Below are 16,452 nucleotides of genomic sequence, written 5' to 3'. Positions count from 1 at the left end.
TTATTGCAGTAGCTGTTCTGAATCATTTCATAAAATGCAAATAACTCCAAATGGCATCTTCACTAATAATGGTATTATTTGCAATACACCTCATGACTTTTTTTTTTTTTTTTTTGAGATGGAGTCTCGCACTGTCACCCAGGCTGGAGCGCAATGGTGGGATCTCGGCTCACTGCAACCTCTGCCTCCCAGGTTCAGGTGATTCTCCTGCCTTAGCCTCCCGAGTAGCTGGGATTACAGGTGCCTGCCACCACACCCAGCTGATTTTTGTTATTTTTAGTTGAGATGGGATTTCATTATGTTGGCCAGACTCGAACTCCTGATCTCGTGATCTGCCTGCCTTGGCCTCCCAAAATGACTCTTTATAAGACACTAGTGTATTGAGAATCTGCAGCTGAATGCTGCTCATCTAGATAACAAGATCCTTAACTGTAAATAAGCTACCTTATTTATCTTTATATCATCACTGCCTAGCACAGTGCCTGACATATAGTAGGAGTTCAATAAAGTTATGCTGAATGGAAATTGTGCCTAATTTTGCATATCAAAATGTGTGCTGCTTTTATAAGCAAAAGAAGGACAGAGACAGTGATTTTTAAATGTTCTGAAGAAGCACAGGAAGTGTAGTATTTTGCTAGTCAGAAATGGTCTTTATAAAAGTTTCTTTCATTTGATGAAATAAGGAGTTTTCTGTTCAAAGACCTCCGTGTTTTGAAAATTGGTAATAGGCCAGGCCCACTGGCTCACACCTGGAATCCCAGAAATTTGGGAGGCTGAGGCAGGAGGATTTCTTGAGCCAAGAGTCTGAAACCAGCCTGAGCATAATCCTCTCTACAAAAAATACAAAAAATTACCCAGGTGTGGTGGTGAGTACCTGTAGTCCCAGCTATCAGGAGACTGAGATGGGGGATAACTTGAGCCTGGGAGGTCAAGGCTGCAGTAAGCTGAGACTGTGCCACTGCACTCCAGCCTGGGCAACAGAGTGGGAGTCTGCCACAACAAAGAAAAAGAAAAGAAAGAATAAAAGAAAATTGGTAATGATGAACTGGAATCATATCTAATTAGAAATAACCAATCAGAAAGTAAGTTATTAACCCACAACCAAGCATTATGCTGAAAAACATGGAGTAAAGCTACAAATGGTCTGTAGATTCAATATTTCATTGTCATCTTTGGTTTTGTAAATAAAAGAAACAACATGTTACAAGAAATTTTAATTTCTTGATGGAACTAATGTTTATCCAGTATTATTTTTTGCCTGAAACTCTTTCTGAAAGTGTCATCTTGCACGAGCCAACATCGATTCGAAATAACGTGAAAATACTGATTTGTAAACATGATTCATAAGGATATTTTAGTGGAATGTAAACTGCCACTATATAAGTTTTTCAACTTCACTCTGAATTTATTACAACTGTAAAAATCAAACCTGGTAAAACCCACTTTCAAAATAGAGCAATATAATAGCTCAACAAAGATTTATTTAACAATATGGGTGCCTACAATAAATCTTGAAATTGATTCATATTTTTGAATTTGGTGCTTAGAGGAGAAATTAGTAAAGTGAAAAATACTTCAAATATTGCTACTTTCTCACTTTGCAGGACTTTGATAAATTATGATAAACTTATAAAAGTTATCATCCGAGGCCAGGCATGTTGGCTTCTGCCTGTAATCCCAGCACTTTGGGAGGCCAAGGCAGGTGGATCACTTGAGGTCAGGAGTTCGAGATCAGCCTGACCAACATGGTAAAACTCCTCTCTACTAAAAATACAAAAACTAGCTGAGCATGGTGGCATGCACCTATAATCCCAGCTACTTGGGAAGCTGAGGCATGAGAATTGCTTGAACCCTGGAGGCAGAGGTTGCAGTGAGCCAAGATCGTACCGCTGCACCCCGGCCTGGGCAAGAGTGAGATTCTATCTCAAAAAAAAAAAAAAAAAAAAAGTTATCATGCGAGTCTCTTATTAGGTCCCTGTGAATCCTATTTTTTCTAATATCTGGGATGTTTGAAAGTTATTAATGAGATATGTGGAATTCTCAATAGAGACTCCAGAGAATCAAAGCTTTCTATGTAATCATTCATTACAAAGGTATTTATTGGGGCCTCTGATGCATTAGACAAACTATAAGGCCTTGTGATATTTGTATTTCAAATGCTTTTCTTGGATATTTAGTATTAATGTCAAGCATCTTAAAACATATTAATGTGTTATTATAATGAAAATCATCCACATATTGATTGATCCTCCATCAATGAAAAGTGAATCAGTGCATGTGCCATTTTCCAGTTAGGCTAAACCTCTAGATTCTGGTAAGGATCTAAAGCATGGGTAGCATTCCTCTCAAGCCACTTGAGAAACATCATTATGATCATCTTCTTTGAGGTGTATTTTAGGAAGCAGCATAATTCTTGATCTGAAAGGAGCTTTAAAGATCAACACGTTAAACTTCCACTTCTGGCCAAGATGGAGCGACAGGCACAAGATTGACTCTCCCATGGGAAACAATCACAAAAGAAAAAACAGACAAAATGTATGAAACAACTATTTTCAAGATACCGAATATTTGGGCGACCCAAAACAAGGATCTCTGAGAGACAGAAAACAAATGAAATGAGCCCTGCTGGACCCCATCTTACCACCTTGACATAGTTTCTAGACAGCACCATGAAAAGCAAGAATGTAGGAAGGACCTGAAAGACTCTAAGTTGAGAAGTTGTTGCTAGAAGTTGGGAAACAAAGGCAGCTGGAGTTCACAGAAAGAAGTACCAGAAAGCAAAGAACTGCACAGAGCTCGAACCTCGAAGATCTGCAGAGGTCTCCCTCAAGTATTCAACAAGTGCTGACCAATGCATACATGTCAGGAGAATACCCAAGGCCAGAGAAAGAATCATCCAAAAGAATTTCTGGTAAGACTGGAACACCTCATAATTCACAGAGCAATGAGGAGAATACTCAGAAAAGTCTTTCCTCCTGGAAACATAAAGAAAATTTAGCAAATAAAGTTTAATAATGTATAACAAGGATAATACATCATGACCAAGTAGGATTTATCCTGGACTACAAGGTTGGCTTAGTATATGAAAATCAATCAATATAATTCACCATAGTAGCAAACTAAAAGATAAAAACCATATGATCATGTTTACGAACATGGGAAAAGCATTTCACAAAGTTCAACATCCATTACAGATAAAAACTCAGCAAACTACTAATAGAAATTATCTTCCTCAACCTCATAAAATATATCTATGAAATACTTATAGTTAAAACCATTATACTTAATGATAAAAGACTGAATGTTTTCCTCCTAAGATAATGAATGGCACAAGTGTGTCTGCACTTACCACTTGTATTCATTTTACTATCTGGTGGAATAATATAAAAACAGTTAAAACTGTCCTTATCACTTTGGGAGGCCGAGATGGGTGGATCACAAGGTCAGGAGAGCAAGACCATCCTGACCTACACGGTGAAACCCCGTCTCTACTAAAAAATACAAAAAACTAGCCGGGCGAGGTGGCGGGTGCCTGTAATCCCAGCTACTCGGGAGGCTGAGGCAGGAGCATGGCGTAAACCCGGGAGGCGGAGCTTGCAGTGAGCTGAGATCCGGTCACTGCACTCCAACCTGGGTGACAGAGCAAGACTCTGTCTCAAAAAAAAAAAAAAAGTCCTTATAATCAGATGACATGATCGTCTATAAAGAAACTCACAATGGAATCCATAAAAAGGAACTAATAAGTGAATGTAGCTAGGGTGCAAAAAATGAGATTGATATAAAAACTCAATTGTATATCTGTCAATCTGCAACAAACAGTGAGAAACTGAGATTTTAAAAACCAAATCACTTATAATTAGCCCCCAAATATGAAATACTAAATACTTAAGGATAAATCAAACAAAAGATACATAAGAATTATACACTGAAAACTACAAAACATTGCTGAGATAAATTTAAGAAGAGCTAATAAATGGAAAGATATACCATGTTTATTAGTCAGAAGACTCAATATTGTTAAGACGTCAGTCTTAACAAATTGATCTATAGATTCAGTGCAATCCAGTCAAACTCCCAGAGGGTGTTTTATGTGTGCATATGTGAAAATTGACAAATGAATTAAAAAATTTATAGGAACGTAAAAGGACCTAGAATAGCCAAAACAACTCTGAAAAAGAACAAAAAGTCAAGTCTTTGACTTGAGACAAAGGGTCAAAGTCAATTCAGTGGGTAAAGAATTGACTTTTCAACATGTGATACGGAAACAATTCAAACCCATGTGCAAAAAATGAATTTGGGAAAACTCATATAAAAAAGTTAACTCAAATGGATTATAGTTCAAAGTGTAAAATTTAAAACCATAAAAATTCCAGGGGTAAATAGAAAATCTTTGTTATCTTGGGTTAGTCAAGGATTTCTTAAATATGATAGTAAAAGCACAATTCATAAAAGAAGAAGAAAATGGATAACCTCGACTTCAAAATTAAAACTTCCCTTTTCAAATGATGTTTTCAAGAGAATGAAAAGAAGGGTGGGGCCAAGATGGCTGACTAGAAACAGAACTGATCAGAGGTTTCTATCAAAAAGAACCATCATTAGTGTGTGAATCCTTCATTGGCAACCATGGTATCCAGGTTCTCTCATCAGAGCTGACTAGGTGGCTGAACTTGATCCACAGAGTGGAAGGAAGGTGCAGCGGCCCACCTGAGAGCCACACGGGGCAGGGGAGCCCCCATCCCCCAGCCAAGGGAGGCAGTGAGTGAGTGTGCTACTCAGCGGGGGAAACTGTGCTTTATTCCATGGAACTGTGCAACCCATGAATTGGAAGATACCACTCAGGAACCCACGCCACTGGGACCTAGAATGCCAACCCTGGAGCCGCACAGAGATTCTCAACAACCTCTCAGCTGGAATCTGCCTAACCCTGGGGAGCTCCTGCAAGGAGGGGTGACCAGCACCACAGCTGCTGCTGCCTGCTGCCTAAGCCATTTGAGCTCCTTGGGGGAGGGGCAGCAGCCAGCACTGGGACTCATAACTACCTAATAAGCTAAGCTGTCTGTGTGGGGAAAGGGTGGCATCCATCTCTGTAGCTCCAGGCCATGCTTTTCCCCTGCTAGAGCCAGGTAGGCTGGATGGCTTGGTCCCCAAGAGTGGTCTGCCACAGCCCAACACACTGGGTGTGGCAGACTGCAACCAGAGTGCCTCTTCAGGCCTGACCCTGACATATCCTTCCTCACTTCATGTATGGTGGGGCTTCCCTACAGGAACTCCAACATTTCCAGCCAGAGGCTCAGGGACAGAACCTGGATCTCCCTGGGCCTGAGCCCCTAGCAAGAGGAATGGCCACAGTCTCTGCAGACCAGCAGACTTAGCCCAGATTGCCCCCCAGCAAGGCACACTGCCTCCACCAAGGGACAGTCAAAATGCTTCGTTAAATGGGTCCCATTTCCCTTGCCACCAAAATGGGTGAGACCTTCCAACAGAGTTGTCAGACACCCTGTACAGGAGTGATCCTACTGGCATCAGGTTGGAGCCCCTCCAGGTCAGAGATCCCAGAAGAAGGAGCAGGCACCCATCTTTGCTGTTCTCCAGCCTCCTTGAGTGACATCTCCAGGTGCAGGAGTGGACCAGATAAATAGGGCCCAAAGTGAACCCCTGGCAAACCACAGCAGCCCTACAGAGGAGGGACCTGACCAGTGAAAGAAAAACAAACAGAAAGCAACAGCAACAGCACCAATAACAAAAGAAGTCCTCACAAAAACTCCATTCAATAGTCAGCAGCCTCCAAGATCAAAACTAGACAAACTTACAAAGATGAGAAAGAATCAATGAAAATATGCTGAAAACCCAAAAGGACAGAGTTCCTCTTCCCCTCCAAGTGATTGGAACAACTCTCTGGCAAGGGCACAGAACTGGATGGAAGATGAGATGGACAAACTGACAGAAGTAGGCTTCAGAACATGGGTAATAAAAAACTCCACTGAGCTAAAGGAGCATGTTCTAACCCAATGCAAAGAAGCTAAGAACCTTGAAAAAAGTTTACAGGAACTGCTAACTAGAGAGAGTTTAGAGAGGAACATAAATGAACTGATGGAGCTGAAAAACACAGTACAAGAACTTTGTGAAGCATACGCAAGTATCAATGGCTGAACTGACCAAGAGGAAGAAAGGATATCAGAGTTTGAAGACCACCTCACTGAAATAAAGCATGCAGACAAGATTAGAGAAAAAAGAATAAAAAGCAACAAACAAAACCTCCAAGAAATATGGGACTTCATAAAAAGACCGAACCTGCAATTAACTGGAGTACCACCTGAAGCAGACGTGAAGAATGGAAACAAACTGGAAAACAAACTTCAGGATATTATCCAGGAGAACTTCCCTAACCTAACAGGCCAACATGCAAATCCAGGAAATACGGAGAACACCACTAAGGTACTCCACAAGATCAACCCCAAGAAACATAATCATCAGATTTTCCAAGGCCAAAATTAAGTAAAACATGTTAAGCGCAGCCAGAGAGAAAGGTCAGGTCACCTACAAAGAAAAGCCCATCAGACTAACAATGGACGTCTCAGCAGAAACTCTACAGGCCAGAAGAGATTGGGGGCCAGTATTCAACATTCTTAAAGAAAATAATTTTCAACCCAGAATTTTATATCCAGCCAAACTAAGTGTCATAAGTGAAGGAGAAATAAAATCCTTTCCAGAAAAGCAAATGCTGAGGGATTTGTTACCCCCACGCTGGCCTTGCAAGAACTCCTGAAAGAAGCACTAAATATGCAAAGGAAAAACTGGTACTAGCCACTGCAAAAATACACCAAAATGTAGAGACCAATGACACTATGAAGAAACTGCATCAACTAGTGTGCAAAATAACCAGATAGCGTCATGATGACAGGATCGAGTTCACACATAACAATACTAAGCTTAAATGTAAATGGGCAAAATGCCCCAATTAAAAGACGCAAACTGGAAAATTGGATAGAGTCAAGACCCTTTGGTGTGCTGTATTCAGGAGCACCATCTCAAGTGCAAAGACCCACATAGGCTCAAAATAAAGGATGGAGGAAATTTTACCAAGCAAATGGAAAGCAAAAAAAAAAAAAAAAAAAAGCAGGGGTTGCAAACCTCATCTCTGACAAAACAGACTTTAAACCAATGAAGTTCAAAAAAGACAAAGAAGATCATTAAATAATGGTAAACAGAGCAATTCAACAAGAAGAACTAACTATTGGCTGTGCACAGTGGCTCACACCTATAATCCCAGCACTTTGGGAGGACGAGGCAGGTGAATCATGAGGTCAGGAAATCAAGACCATCCTGGCCAACATGGTGAAACCCCATCTCTACTAAAAATACAAAAATTAGCTGGGCATGGTGGCATGTGCCTGTAATCCCAGCTACTCAGGAGACTGAAGCAGGAGAATTGCTTGAACCCGGGAGACGGAGATTGCAGTGAGCCTAGATCATGCCACTGAACTCCACCCTGGCGAAAGAGCAAGTCTGTATCTCAAAACAAAACAAAACAAAAATGAGTTAACTATTCTAAACTTATATGCACCCAATACAGGAGCACCCAGATTCATAAAACAAGTTCTTAGAGACCTACAAAGAGACTCAGACTCCCATGCAATAATAGTGGGAGACTTTAACACTCCACTGTCAATATTAGACAGATCAACAAGGCAGAAAATTAACAAGGATATTCAGGACTTGAACTCAGCTCTGGATCAAGTGGACCTAATAGACATCTACAGAACTCTCCACCCTAAATCAATATAATATACATTCTCAGTGCTACATGGCACTTATTCTAAAATTGACCACATAATTGGAAGTAAAACACTCCTCAGCAAATGCAAAAAAACTGAAATCATAACAAACAGTCTCTCAGACTACAGTGCAATCAAATTAGAACTCAGGATTAAGAAACTCATTTAAAACCACACAATTACATGGAAATTGAATAGTTCTCTCCTAAATGACTCCTGGGTAAATAATGAAATTAAGGCAGAAATAAAGAAGTTCTTTGAAACCAATGAGAACAAAGAGACAACATACTGGAATCTCTGGGACACAACTAAAGCAGTATTAAGAGGGAAATTTATAGCAGTAAATTGCCCACATCAGAAAGCTAGAAAGATCTCAAACTGATACACTAACATCACAGTTAAAAGGGCTGAAGAGGCAAGAGCAAACTACTCCAAAAGCTAGCAGAAGACAAGAAACAACTAAGATCAGAACAGAATTGAAGGAGATAGAGACAAACCCTCCAAAACCAGGAACTGGTTTTTTTGAAAAAAATAACAAATACTGCCGGCTAGACTAATAAGGAAGAAAAGAGAGAAGAATCCCATAAAAAATGATAAAGGGGAGATCAAAACTGACCTCACAGAAATACAAACTACCAACACCTCTATGCAAATAAACTAGAAAATCCAGAAGAAATGGATAAATTCCTGGACACATACACCCCCCAAAGACTCAACCAGGAAGAAGTTGAATCCCTGAATAGACCAAAAATAAGTTCTGAAATTGAGGCAGTAATTAATAGCCTACCGACCAAAAATAGCCCAGGACCAGATGGATTCACAGCGGAATTCTATCAGAGGTACAAAAAGAAGCTGGTACCATTCCTTCTGAAACTATCCCAAATAATAGAAAAAGAGGGACTCCTCCCTAATTCATTTTATGAGGGCAGATCATCCTGATACCAAAACCTGGCAGAGACACAACAAAAAATAGAAAATTTCAGGCCAAAATCCCTGATGAATATCAATGCGAAAATCCTCAGTAAAATACTGGCAAACCGAATCCAGCAGCACATCAAAAAGCTTATCCACCACGATCAAGTCAGCTTCATACCTGGGATGCAAGGCTGGTTCAACATACATAAATCAATAAATGTAATCCCTCACATAAAGAGAACCAAACACAAAAACCACATGATTATCTCAATAGATGCAGAAAAGGCCTTCAATAAAAATTCAACATCCCTTCATGTTAAAAACTCCCAATAAACTAGGTGTTGATTGAACATATCTCAAAATAATAAAAACTATTTATGACAAACCCACAGCCAATAGTATATTGAACAGGCAAAAGCTGGAAGCATTCCCTTTGAAAACCAGTACAAGACAAGGATACCCTCTCTCACCACTCTTACTCATCATAGTATTGAACGTTCTGGCCAGGACAATCAGGCAAGAGAAAGAAATAAAAGGTATTCAAATAGGAAGAGAGGAAATCAAACTGTCTCTGTTTGCAGATCACATGATTGTATATACAGAAAACCCCATGATTTCAGCCAAAAATGTCCTTAAGCTGACAAGCAACTTCAGCAAAGTCTCAGGATACAAAATCAATGTGAAAAAAATCACAGGCATTCCTTTACATCAACAGTAGACAAGCAGAGACCCAAATCATGAATGAATTCCCATTCACAATCACTGCAAAGAGAATAAAATACCTAGGAATACAGCTAACAAGGGATGTGAAAGGCCTCTTCAAGGAGAACTACAAACCACTGCTCAGGGAAATCAGAGAGGACACAAACAAATGGAAAAACATTCCATCTTCATGGACAGGAAAAATCAATATTGTAAAAATGTTCATACTTCCCAAAGTAATTTATAGATTCAGCGCTATTCCCAGCAAACTACCATTGACATCCTTCACATAATTAGAAAAAGCTACTTTAAATTTCATATGGCATAAAAGAAGACCCCATACAGCCAAGACAATCGTAACCAAAAAGAACAAAGCTGGTGGCATCACGCTACCTGACTTCAAACTATACTACAAGGCTACAGTAACCAAAAGAGCATGATAATGGTACCAAAACAGGCACATAGACCAATGGAACAGAACAGAGACCTCAGAAATAACACCGCATATCTACAACCATCTGATCTTCAACAAAAGTAATAAAAACAAGCAATGGGGAAAGGATCTCCTATTCAATGAATGGTGTTGGGAAAACGGGCTAACCATATGTAGAAAACTGAAACTGGACCACTTATGTCTTATACAAAAATTAACTCAAGATGGATTACAGACTTAAATGTAAAACCCCAAACCGTAAAAACCCTAGAAGAAAACCTAGGCAATACCATTCAGGACATAGGCAAAGTCTTCATAACGAAAATGCCAAAAGCAATTGCAAAAAAAGCCAAAATTGACAAATGCGATCTAATTAAGAGCTTCTGCACAGCAAAGAAACTATCATCAGAGTGAACAGGCAAGCTACAGAGTGGGAGAAAGTTTTTGCAATCTGCCTATCTGGCAAAAATCAAATATCCAGAATTTACAAGCAACTTAAACAAATTTACAAGAAAAAACAGCCCCATGAAAAAGTGGGCAAAGGATATAAACAGAGACTTCTCAAAAGAAGACATACATGCGGCCAACAAACATATGAAAAGAGCTCAACATCACTGATTATTAGAGAAATGCAAATCAAAACCATAATGAGATACCATCTAATGCCAATCAGAATGCTGAGAAAGTCAAGAAACAATAGATGCTAGTGAGGCTGTGGAGAAATAGGAACACTTTTACACTGTTGTTGGGAGTGTAAATTACTTCAACCATTATGGAAGACAGTGTGGGGATTCTTCAAGTATCCACAACCAGAAATACCATTTGACCCAGCAATCCCATTACTCGTTATATACCTAAAGGAATATAAATCATTCTACTATAAAGACACATGCACACATATGTTTACTGCAGCACTATTCACGATAGCAAAGCCACGGAACCTACTCAAATGCCCATCAATGATAGACAGGATAAAGAAAATGTGGTACATATACACTATGTTTATTGCAGCACTATTCACAATAGCAAAGTCATGGAACCAACTCAAATGTCCATCAATGATAGACTGGGTAAAGAAAATGGGGTATGTATATGCTGTGGAATATTATGCACCCATAAAAAGGAATGAGATTATGTCCTATGCAGGGACATGTATGAAGCTAGAAGCCATCATCCTCAGCAAACCAAGACAGGAACAGAAAACCAAACACTGCATGCCCTCATAAGCAGGAATTGAACAATGAGAACCTAGAGATACAGGGATGGGAACAACACACAATAGGGCCTATTGGGGAGTGGGGGCAGTGAGGGGATGGAAGTTAGAGGACAGGTCAATAGGATCAGTAAACCACCATGGCACACGTATACCTATGTAACAAACCTGCACATTCTGCACATGTATCCCAAAACTTAAATACATAAATAAATAAAATAAAATAAAATAAAAGAGAATGAAAAGAGAAGCCACACATTAGGAGAAAAAAGTTTTCAAAAAATATGGCTGGTAAAGGACATCCACATCTTGCCTCTAGAATACATAAAGAACACTCAAAACTCAGTGAATTCAAAAATCTTATTGAGCATAAGATTTGAGCAGACATTTCACAAGAGAAGATATGCAGATGGCAAATAGCACACAAGATTATTTTAAATATTCATTTAAAAATGAAAATTAAACACTGAGCTATCATGACACACCCATGAGAGTGGCTAAAATTAAAAAGACTGACCATACCATGTGGAGGACCTTGAACCCTCATATGCTGCTGATGGAAATGTAAAATTGTACAACCCCTTAAGAAAATAGTGTGGCAGTTTTTCAGAAAGTTAAATGTTCATCTACTATATGATCTAGTGGAATCACTTCTGGGTATTTACTAAGAAAGTTAAAGCATATATTCATGCAAAGTTTTGTGTATGGATGTTTATAACAGCTTAATTTGTAATAACCCCCAAACTATAAAGGACCCAAATGTCTATCATCAGGAGAATAGATAAATTATTCCATGTGATGGAATACTACTCAGCAATAAAAAGAAATGCGCTACTGATATTTGCAACAACATGAATGAATCTCAAATTATGTTGACTGATGAAAAAGAGTAAATGTTATATGATTCCATTCATCTAAAACTCTGGAAATTTCAGACTAATTGATAGTGACAGAAAGCAGATCAGTGTTTGCCCTGGAGATAGCACGGGGAAGGTGGCTGATTAGAACGTGGCACGATAAAACTTCAGAGGCAGTGGATATATTTGGTATCTTGGTTGTACTGATGGTCTCATAAGTGTACACTTATGTCAAAACATCTAATTAAACAACTTACGCTGTCTGTTGTATGATTGTTATACCTCCATAAAGCTGTTTTTAAAAAGATCTGCATATCCATTACCTCTCCCTTCCCATTTTATGGATGAGGCAATTGAGTCCTGAGGACAAGAGAACTTTTCCAAAGTCATATCACTAGTCCATACCAAAGTCATACCACTAGATTTTAGTTTTCCAATTACTAAAATTGGAGGCATTAGGTTTGTCCGTAATGAAGCTTCTGGATGAAAGTAGAAGAGCTCCTGGTGTAATTCCAGGGAGCTGAAGGCCATTATCCTAAGTGAATTAATGCAGGAATAGAAAAACCAAACACCGCATGTTCTCACTTATGAGTGGGAGCTAAACATTGAGTACACATGGACAAAGAAGGGAACAGTAGACACTGGGACCTACTTGAGGGTGGAGGGTGAGAGGAGGATGAGGATTAGTAAACTACCTGTCAGTACTATGCTCATTACCTGGGTGACATAATAATTACACCAAACCCCTGCAACACACAATTTACCTGTGTAACAAACCTGCACCTGTACTCCCTGAACCTAAAATAAAAGTTGGAAAGAAAAAAAATTTAATTAAAATGGGCAGAGAACCTGAATAGACATTTTTCCATATAAAACACACAAATGGCCAACAGGTATATGAAAAGGTGCTCAATATCACTAATCATCAGAGATATGCAAATCAAAACCACAGTGAGGTACCATCTCACACCCATTAGAATGGCTCTTATCAAAAAGTGGTAAGTATTGGCAAGTGTATGGAGAAAAGGGAACAGTTGTGTGCTGTTAGTAGGAGTGTACATTGCTTCAGCTGTTATGGAAAACAATATGGAGGTTCTTAAATTAAAAATGAGCTACCATGTGATACAGCAATGCTACTTCTGGGTACATATCCCAAGCAATTGAAATCAGTATCTTGAAGAGATATCTGTACATCCATGTTCATTGCAGCATTATTTACAATAGCCAAGATATGAAAACAACTCAAGTGTCCCCTGACGGAAGAATGGATAAAGAAATTGTGGTACGTATATACAATGGAATATTGTTCAACCATAAAAAAGAAGAAAATCCTGCCATTTGCAATATGGATGAACTTGGAAGGTATCATGCTAGGTGAAATAAACCAGACACAGAAAGACAAATACTGCATGATCTCACTTATATGTAGAATCTTTAAAAAGCCAAACTCTTAGAAGCAGAGAGTAGAATAGTGGTTGCCAGGCCCTGGGGATGGGGAACATTGGGAGGTGTTGATCAAAGGGTACAAAGTTTCATTTATAAAATGAATGAATTCTGGGGATCTAATGTTCAGCATTGGTGGAAATAGATGTGTTAATTAATGTGATTGTGGTAATCATTACATAATGTGTATGCATATCAAGTCATCACATTATACACTTTGAATATATTCAATCTTTATTTGACAGTTAAATATTTTAATTTTTTTAATGAATTTCCCAACCCTCGATCCCAATTTCGTAGCAGCAAAACTTTTCTTCTAACTCTTGGTGCCCCTAAGAGGGTTGATAGCCTAGATTGTTTTCTCCAAAAAGCACCACGCTTACATTTGTTTTGAACATTGTGAGTATTCAAACTCTGTATTAATTCAAATGGACTCATTTGCTGTTTTAGGTCTGAATCGCTTGCTTACCAATGGCTCCTATGAAGCTGCATTTCCCCTGCATGAGGTATTGTGCTGTCTTTAATCCTTATCTTTCTTTCAATTGTTTGTTACTAAAATCAGCTTCTAGGGATAGTCGATAATTGAATGTGTCAACATTTGTTCAGAATGAATTTAATTTGTTCAATGGGTAATTAGGGAGGGTCTACTTCAATTGTTACGTCTCTTCCTCAGCATAGATTTATTTCTATATATCTTTTTATGTAATTGTGAGCATACTTAAGAGTCACTCAGCATGAATTCATAGGAATGGCTTAGAGACCTTAAGTCATAAAATTCAAAAGGCATTGAAAATTTGCATGAAGCACCAAATCCACAAGGAGAATCTTCTTGAAATATATAGTCTTTGCAACAAATAAATGTATAGCTATTCCTTAAAAGAGTGGGAGGAAGCCATCTTGAAAAGTCTCTGGTAACCAAAGGGTGACAAATAAAAATTAATAATGTTGTACTCATCATTGCTCACCTAAGATGTATGAATGCTGTGACTCTATTTCCTACATAGTCTCCATCATATAAATTACTTTTGCAGATGTAACTGATTACCCCAACTCTGCTTTCCACAATAGATCTTGAATTATTTAACCCAGAATTCCCCTACACCTGGGTTTTTAGGAACATAATCCCTCATGACTGTTGAGAGATTATTGTCATTTTCATGGTGTTACACCCCTACTGTGGTCACTGTATGACACAGAGAATACAAAGACAAATGTCATAGCCTGTGTCCTCTGGGACCTCACAAAGTAGCCAATGTGCAGCAACGGTTAGTTGATCTTCAGTACAGCCTTCTGTTGGAAACAGTGGTAATAATTTGTCAACAGACTTTGGAAGACAGTTCCAACACTCCGTAAATGGCAAGTCTTTCCAAAATATATATATATATATAGGCTTACAGTGGTTCTTCTCTTAATTTTAAACACCAAGAGGGTACAAAAGGTGAGGTAGAATTTTCAGAATCTTATTTATTAAGAAAACCAGAAGCTGCCATCTGAGACCCTATTTACAGACTGCCAGGAAACATATTTGGAATGCTCCATTTACTATGACAGAAGCAAACATTTTGACACAAAGGTTTGCTAGAGCTATATGCAGGTGTTTCTGAACTGTAAAGACATACTGTTCCCCCAAACATCATGTGGCTTCATCATGTGATTATTAGTTGGCATTGCCCAGAAAAGGGTTTTGTGAGAATTGCATCCTCCCTGCTCCCAGCCCCAGCTCATGGTACGGGCAGTGTCTGAGAGATGGTAAGTGGCAGAAGCGTCTGTGCACGGAGTGGGTGGGTGGCCTTGGGGGTGTCTAAGGAGATGCAGCTACAAAGCCCCGCAGAGTGACTCATGCCTTTCACAGTGACTTTGCTATCTCAGTAAAGTCCTGTATTCTATGAGAAGAGAAGTTCCAAATCAGTAATAGCAGCAGCAATCACTGCATCATTGCTTTTCTGACTTTTTACTCTCAGTTTAACTTGATTATATTATTTAACCTCAGAGGCAAAAAGGCAGGAAGGTCAGATATTGCTGCCCTTGTTTCACATTAAAGATTTAGATAGAGGTTTAGAGAAGGGTGAAACCTCGTTAAGTCACACAATGAGTTGGTGGTTGATCTGAGACTCACCTGAGTTTCTTTAGTCCCAGCCCTATGTTCTTTCCATTAAGAAAGGACTTCTTATCAGGCGTGGTGGCTCAGGCCTGTAAACCAAGCATTTTGGGAGGTCGAGGTGAAAGTATTGCTTGAGTCCAGGAGTTCGAGACCAGCCTGGGCAATACAGTGAGACATTGTCTCTACCAAAAATAAATAAATAAATAAATAAATAAATAATAAATAAATAAATAAATAAATAAGGGCTTATCCACTTAAGGTGAATAATTAGTTTGCCTCCAGAAAGTACCTTTTCTCTTTGTGAAACTATCATTGCCACAAACTAACCTCAGAAAAACATGCACCTCTCTGGCCCTTTGTCTCCTCATTTCTTCAATGAGGAGGTTGAATTAAATTTGAATTACAAGAATTCTGAAATGACTTCCAGCTTTTACATTCTAGCATTTTCTTGTCAATAACATTGTGACAAGGTTACAACTATGGCTGTTTACCAACTATCCTATCTTGAAAGAAGTGGGAAGAGAGGCCAGGCACAGTGGCTCACACCTGTAATCCCAGCACTTTGGGAGGCCAAGAGGGGCAGATTGCTTGAGTGTAGGAATTCGAGTCTAGCCTGGGCAGTATGGCAAAACCCCATCTCTACAAAAAATACAAAAGTTAGCCATGCATGGTGGCACATGCCTATAGTCCCAGCTACTCGGGAGGCTGAGGTGGGAGGATCACTTGAGCCTGGGAGCCGGAGGTTTCAGTGAGCTGAGATTGCGCCACTGCACTCTAGCCTGGGTGACAGAGTGAAACCCAGTCTCAAAAAAAAAAAAAAAAAAAAAAGAAGCAGGGAAGAGAACTAATAAGTCCTGGGCATGGCCCCTGGGCCAGACACTTTATTCATTCAAACCACATAAGAAACCAAATGGGACAAATATTATTAGTTCCACTATGAATTAGGAAATCAAAGCTCAGAGCATTTAGGGAACTTGTCCAAGGTCTTCTAGACAAAAAATAGCAGAACTGAA

General features: G+C 39.1%; 1 protein-coding gene across 2 annotated transcripts in view; it reads left to right on the top strand.

The window, feature by feature from the left end:
* Positions 1-16,452, top strand: part of ANO4 (anoctamin 4) — a 237,195-nt gene that overhangs the window by 136,459 nt on the left and 84,284 nt on the right. For both annotated transcript variants that reach the window (XM_033220911.1, XM_033220912.1), the window contains exon 8: positions 13,789-13,844. In XM_033220911.1, the coding sequence (XP_033076802.1) occupies positions 13,789-13,844 (56 nt within the window). The remainder of the gene's footprint in view (positions 1-13,788; positions 13,845-16,452) is intronic.

Source organism: Trachypithecus francoisi, unplaced genomic scaffold (assembly GCF_009764315.1).
Source record: "Trachypithecus francoisi isolate TF-2019V2 unplaced genomic scaffold, Tfra_2.0 Lachesis_group11, whole genome shotgun sequence".
Classification (NCBI taxonomy): Eukaryota; Metazoa; Chordata; class Mammalia; order Primates; family Cercopithecidae; genus Trachypithecus; species Trachypithecus francoisi.
This window is presented reverse-complemented; position numbering and strand designations above follow the sequence as displayed.